Genomic DNA, 7,090 nt, shown 5'->3' on the forward strand with positions numbered 1-7,090 from the left:
TGAATATAAACATATGGTTTACTGAGTTGGAACGGTTGCCATCAGAGTGCAAGTGTGCCAGCTCGGTACAGTCAAATAATCACAGTGTGCCAATGTGACGAGGGTGGAGGGAGCAATAGGAGTTCAATCACAAGGCACTGAGAACACACGTTAGCAGAATAACCATTTGTTAGAACGCCATGAACAATCTCACATAATTCCAACGGAGAGCACCGAAAAATATTCTAATCGGTGGTGTTAGCACGCATAGCATCCGGTAGCTTCCAGTCTGTACATCTAGCAACAACAAATGATTAAAAATGGAGCAATAGCCAAATCCCCACCGAGTGCCCACTGCGTGCCCCTTCTATGCTTATCCATCCACATCGCCATTCCTCTTCAGTCCTCACGCGGCGCTGCTCCGCCTCCGTCTTCCTCCCCCTGCAACCTCACCACCAAGCGCTGTCCCTCCTCATCTTCTCCGTCAATCCACGTCACCACCAGCGCTGCTCTCCTCTTCTCTATCCAGCGCGTCCACTACCAGCTTGGCGCGCGTCGGCCCTACCCCAAGTTCTTCGCTCCTATCGACGCCTGGCCGTGCTCCACCCCAACAGCCGCCCGTGCTTTTTCGACGATGCACTCCACTCCTGGAGTCCGCGGCCGCGGTGGCTGGCTACATCCACTTCCCGTCTGCCAAAGGCGGGGCGGAGCTTCGATGCGTGCAGTTGCTGCTGCGGCTGGGGCGGCGATGGCCTGCTCGTCGGTGCACAGGGGCCTGGGGTGGAGTCCCCATGCCGTGGTGGTGGAGCCCCTGCCCGTGAGTGGCTGGTGACTGGGGCAGCGGTGCCGGTGCGCAGTGGAGGCTCGGTTGCTCGCCAGATCTGGCGGCTGGCCAGCATGCGCAGGAGCTGGAGGCGCGGGAGACGGCCTGGTGGTGCTACTCATCTGCCGGTGGCCCAAGGATTCTGGGGCGGCTCGGGTGAATCCCCCAGTTTTCTCTTCCGTTTGCTCTTCTATGTACCATCGCCTTATCTTCAGACTCCCCTTCTTCCTTCATCTCTCTTCTCTTTCCGGTGCTTCTTTTCTCTAAGAGCTCTCTGTCTTCTATTTTTCTGCATAGAGAGGCCATGGCCGCCCGATGCCCGAGCGCCGCTGGCCAAGGACCCACCGGCGTCTAGACTCCCTCCATGCCATTCCCATCTTGCTGGAGACCTGCACCAAGTCCCATCCAGCGCCCGCGCCACCCTTCGGCCCCTGCCCGCAGCTCTGCAGCCTGAGCGCTTCAGCCGCCTCCCGAAGCAGAGGAGAGGGACTCCCTGCCACGAGCATTGGCAAACCAGTAGGCCGACACTGCCTCCTTCTCGCTTCCCTCCTTCCTTTTTTCCGCCGCGATGCATCATTCCTTCCTTGGCTCCTGCGGCGTGGTCGCCGGCGGCCTGTGCCCGCGGTGGAGAAGGCAAATGGATAAGTCGCGGGGGTGCCCGGTGGTGAAGCAGTTTAATTAAGGATCACAGGTAGAATTGTAACTAATGCAGAGGTGTTTTTGCAAAAACGTAGCGTTTCTCAGATACCTAGTTAAAGTAGGAGTGCGGGTTGAATTCTCAAAAACAGAGGGGCTTTTCTGCAAAACTTCCGACGACGTACGACCAGAAACGCTATATATATATATAAGGAGAGAAGGAGAGATTAGGTAGAGAGATGGTTACCACTGATGGTGGATAATGCTGGACGTAGTTGGTCAGAAAATAAACTGCCTGCATGTACGTCTAGCTGATGTAGCAGTAGCACCCCATGTGGCCTTTGTGACTACCGTAATGATTCATTGCTTTTTTTTATTCCGTCCATAAAAACTCATTTGTCTTGATGAGATGAAGAAACGGCAGTAGCTTTTAATCTCCATGTAGTACTAGCAGTGCTATATAATGTATCCACAACACCAGTGTTTTGCAGTCTGCCTTCGGGTGCACTTTGTATAACCGTATGTAGACCAGATAAACGAGGCTGTCGTTGTCCCTCACCACCGCAGGAGTCTTTTGGTCAGCCAACACGCCCGCGGGACGCATCCAAAAAGAACCAGGCGCGGCGAGCCAGCAATCAGGCCCGGCAAGCCATCAAAGGAGCAGCGGGTCGACCCTTCAGTGGCTCAGTGCGTGATGGTGAGGCCGGCTTAAAACAAAACAAACTGCAGCGGTGACGAAGGCAGGCGGGTGAAGTGAACCAAAGTGGCAATGAAGGCAGGCTCGACGGCGGGTCTCAATCCAGTTGGTGTAGAAGGGTGCGATAGCTGCGGCGGGTTGGCGTTGGTGGTCCGATGGCCGACTTGTACTTTTCCTTTGATGAAGAAAGCAATATACAGACGTAAGAGCATTTGTAATAGTAATCCGTACTGCTAGTAGTACTACTCTGGTTCCATTGATTTCACGTATGACCATCTGCTAGGCCTAGCATTTGTCAAATCTTGAAACTTGTGCAAATAAACAATGTGGTGGAGCTCCTTTGTCTTTTTTATCTTCCATGTATGCGCATGCACCTGACCAACATAAGCGAGGATAGAAGGACCAAGCTATGTTCAAGTTGAAGAAACAGGTGTAGAGGTTGGCATTTTGGACTTGGGGTCGTGCTCTGAGAATTTTCTGCAGCAGATGATGTATTGATATGGAGCGCCTACAGCGCCTTTTCCTGGTCAGTGAGATCTGGCACACTGCTGTCCGTCTCCGTCGTGTCAGACTCCGTCTCCGCGTCCGTTGGGTCCATATCCGCTGCCATCACAAATTCTGCTTCCAATCGTGTATGCCCCTGGCTTTAGTATCTCACTCTCCCAGAACTGCTTGTCAAAGGAACCGGCAGCGGTGAGGACAGGGACTCCAGCGGGTTGGAGAGGAGCTGCGGTGGCTGCACAGCTGGGAGGAACAGCGCCAGGTCAAGGGAGAAGCGATGTACGAGGATGGACAAGGTAGTGCGCGCTGTGGCGAAACGCCGCAGGTTATCGACCACGACGGAGGCGGCGTCCATCATCATGATGCAGTCAGTGCCGTCGCGACTGTGGATGCAGAGGATCAATCGTGACAACCGCTCTCTCTTTTTTCTTTTTTAGAAGTACGTCAGCACCTGGTTGATTTGATTCTTCCTCCTAGAGTTCTGCTCCTGATTTGATGATTGACACAATGTGTAATGATAGTTGCAGGGTAGCAGCCTCGAAACTTTGAAGCAAATCTGCTTACGTCGACTGCTATCAATGCAATTTCCTTCACGTGCGCTGGCTCTCACCGTATGAAACAGCAATAAAACAACGAAGTACTTTGAGTCCGTCTCGGTTTCGCCTGATCGCACCGGCCGTTCCGGCGGAAATCAACCTCACTCGGACAGGCGGATCAACAAGTCACGTAGGGCAACGCACACGCAGTGGCGGAACTAGCCCACTCGGCCAGGGTGGCCAGCAGTGTACTGTACATATACACTTGATTTTTTATTTTATTTTTTAGCTTTTCTCCTATGGTATAAATGCTGTTTTCAGATCTCAGGGTGGGCCGTGGCCCACCCTGGCCACCCTCTACCTCCGCCACTGCGCACACGGAACCCTATCTTCTTTGAATCTCAAACCTCGTACTGCCTGTTCCAGAGTTAATCACAAAACGATGTATTTGCCGCTTCTATTCAAGGTTATTTCATGCCGGGTTATCCTGCGAGATTGCTCTGTGCCAACTTTTCTTCATCTAACCAACCGCGATCTTCTCGAACCCTAGGAAAAAATCCCTTCAAGAACTCAACACCATCGTGCGCGAGCCCCACGGTGGGCGCCAACTGTCGTGGTTTTGTCACGGCAGATGTCCTTAGTGTCAGGACTTAGTCGTGAGGCCAACGCATCTATGTGGTAGCTTGAGAGGGGTTGAGTGGGACGAGAGACGCAGGGCGGATCAACACACAAGACAAGGATTTAAACAGTTTCGGGTCCCGAGAAACATTATCCGGTAATAGCCCTACATGCTGTTTGTGGCTAGGTCTCATTATCATCACGAGGGAGTCGCTGTAAACCGGCTCTTTGTGTCTAGTCCTAGAGATTGTTTCTTCTTTCTTGTCCCTCTTTGGGGAGCCCTGCCCCTCCTTATATAATTTTGAGGGGCGGGTTACATGTGGAGTCCTATTAGGATTAGGACTAGTCTACCTTCTAATATAAACCGGATACAAGTCCGGGTCTTAACTCCTTGTAAGGGAAATATTCCTCACGTCTTTCCTCTTAAACCGGCCCACCATAGTATGAACCGGCCTTCTGGGCCTTGGGCCTTGTCATCCATCTGACCCGCCCGCCGGGTCACCAGTGAGTCATAATGACCAGGCAGGTTGCTTGTAAACCGCCAGGTCAGGGCGGGTCGCCAGTAAATCGCCAAGTGTCAGCGGGGTCTTCAAATAAACCGCCAAGTCCGGCCGGGTTATACTTCCGGCCGGTTTACGCCGCGGGGTATATCCCCGACAGTGGCGGTGTGGAGAGAGGGGGAAAACCACCAGATGGACATCGGTGGTGAGGGCACAGATACATCGGTTCATGGTATGTTACATCATAGTCATGGTAGAACTCTAGCTATTGGAGTTTATCAAATTGACGAGATGTCAGCCAGGCGGCCACCATGCAGGGTATGTTTCAGCAGGTAGTATGCCGGGATGCAGATGCGTTGAACGGAGCCCTGGTGGGAGGAGATGACGGCTCTGGGGAGTTTAGAATAATCATCGAGAGATAGCTGACGATAGTCGAGATTAAGGGGCGCGGTGCACCACAGAGTGCGCCACCGAGATATGAGGACTTGTGTGCGGCAGCCATCCTTGGGGGGGAGAAGGGAGATGATCTCTCCAAGGATGACGTCCGGGAGATCGCTGATGCGGTCCGCCGGAGATTGTACTGGTTCCTCAGGTCCAGGGGGGCGCTTCTGGCCGCACAATCGGGTCCAAGATCTACATCCGGTGGTGGCGCTGGCCCGAGCCTCACCTGTGTACATACCAATCTGAAAGAAAAAAAATGGCATAACAAGTAGGACATTCAAAATCAATTCTCAAGATCAGGCAGAAAAAAAGGCACAAACATATATGTAAGACATTCAAAATCAATTTTCAAGATCTGGCCACGAATTATTAGCACGCAAGCTAACCCTAGTCAGATTATTAGTGAAAATCATTTGTGCAGAACAAACAATCAATCACTAACTCTATACGGATAACATTCAAACAATCAATACACTACGTGCATCTAACGCATCTTAATTACTTTGATTTCATGGACTGCGAGAACATAACCATAGGATTTGTATTCCAGAAAACACATGATATGTTTGCCGCACAAATGGGTATATAGATGACTAACTGATTTTCCGTCGGAGTCGCAATCGTTGCCGTAGTTGTTGTTGACCTCCGGCTCCGGCGGGGGGGGGGGGGGGCACGATGGCGCCGACAAAGTCAACGTCGTGCTGCTGCCCGCGCAAGACCTTGTCAGTAGTGACGGAAACCTCTGTGCCCAGCTTCACGCATTGTGCGGGTGCTTCACCAGCCCCGGCGTTGCCACTCCCTCTGATGGTGCGCTTCGGCGGCATCGTCATACCCTCCAGAGTCTAGACGTTGGTGACCGTTGTGGAACAGGGGTGTGGCTACCTATTATGGCCGGTGGCTCGGGCGCGCAATTAATACGGACAAGTGGGAGCGAGGCAGGCTGCCGTCAAAAGCTGTCTCGCCTCCTGGTGAGCCTGCGCGATGGACTTCTGCCATTCCTACCATCATTTCACATAGCTACTCACACGCCTCCCTGTTAATACACACACCTGCATGCACGCCTCCCGGTATGCTTGTGCGTCAGACTGCTCGCATGCGTCCCGTCAACTCACGCCTGCTCGCACGACACACGGGGCGTGTGGCAGCACATATATTTTTTGGTTTATTTTCTGCCACTTTACTGCTTAACTGAAGCATGGCATGGTTAAACAGCTCATCTGTATTCAATCTGAACCGTTTGCATTAAAGAGATGCACAAATCCTGCATTGAACAGCTCACACGCTTCCCAGTGAGCCTCTCGGTGAGCCTACGCACCGGACTGCGCTCGCACGCCTCCTGTTCAGTCAAGTAGCTGTCCGCACGACACCTCCTATAGCCATTAAAACCAAGACACGTGGCGTCACGTGAATGGTTAACAGAACGTACATGGTTTGAATTATACAAATGTTTGAGATATTAAAGTGGTAGCTATTTTTTCAAAATGCCATTGTTGGCTGTTATTCGAGTGCGCCTTCTCTCAAAATGGACACGAAAAATACCACATCATGTCAGGTGCCATTCCATGATAGCATGCAAGTTTCATGAATTTCAGACAAGTTTTGGATTTACTAGAATTTAAAAACAAAGTATCTCGATGTTTTGCCGGCAATCAACAGTGCCCTGGTGTTTGAAATTCATTCGCATTTCTTGCATGGGACCTAAGCATGCACGAAGGACACGGATTTGATTTTTCAACCAATTTATATGCACTGGAGCATGTGCATGTATTTCAAATTTGAATTATCGACATAAAATGCCTAGAAAACCCAGTTAATGTATAAAAATGTCCAAATGAGCCCTGAAAAATTCCAAAACTTAACACAACACTCATGGTGTTCTATGCTGACACTAGAAATTTTTTGAAAGCAATAAGAGGCAGCGGACATCGTTTGATCCCCAAAGGTGGCACGTTCCCTACCGAAACCACCAAGCTTGTTGTGAGAAGCTCTGGTTTCTGAGAAGCTTATACCCAAAGCTGCCCCAAATGGGACAAAAAATTTACCACGACATGTTGATGCCGCTCCATGATACCATTCCAAGTTTCATGAATTTCAAACGAGTTTCGGATTTACTAGAATTTAAAAACCAGTTATCTTAATGTTTTGCCGGCAATCAACAGTGCCCTGGTATTTGAAATTCATTCCCATTTCTTGCATGGGACCTAAGCATGCACCCAAGGACACATATTTGATTTTTCAACCAATTTATATGCACTAGAGCATGTGCATGTATTTAGAATTTGAATTATGCACATAAAATTCCTAGAAAACCCAGTAAATGTATAAAAATGTCCGAATGAGCCCCCAAAATTCCAAAACA

General features: G+C 50.6%; 1 protein-coding gene across 1 annotated transcript; it reads left to right on the plus strand.

Annotated features, from left to right (window-relative positions):
- Positions 1–310: 310 nt before the first annotated feature.
- Positions 311–1,829, plus strand: LOC123068910 (uncharacterized). Its single transcript, XM_044491605.1, has one exon. It carries the CDS (start codon positions 349–351, stop codon positions 1,468–1,470), a length of 1,122 nt encoding a protein of 373 aa, XP_044347540.1. The 5' UTR covers positions 311–348; the 3' UTR covers positions 1,471–1,829.
- The last annotated feature ends 5,261 nt before the right edge of the window (positions 1,830–7,090 follow it).

The sequence above is a fragment of the Triticum aestivum genome, chromosome 3B, assembly GCF_018294505.1.
Source record: "Triticum aestivum cultivar Chinese Spring chromosome 3B, IWGSC CS RefSeq v2.1, whole genome shotgun sequence".
Classification (NCBI taxonomy): domain Eukaryota; kingdom Viridiplantae; phylum Streptophyta; class Magnoliopsida; order Poales; family Poaceae; genus Triticum; species Triticum aestivum.

Bases quoted from the DNA above. Each gene is read 5' to 3' on its own strand.
- LOC123068910 (XM_044491605.1), top strand. From the start codon at position 349: ATGCTTATCCATCCACATCGCCATTCCTCTTCAGTCCTCACGCGGCGC.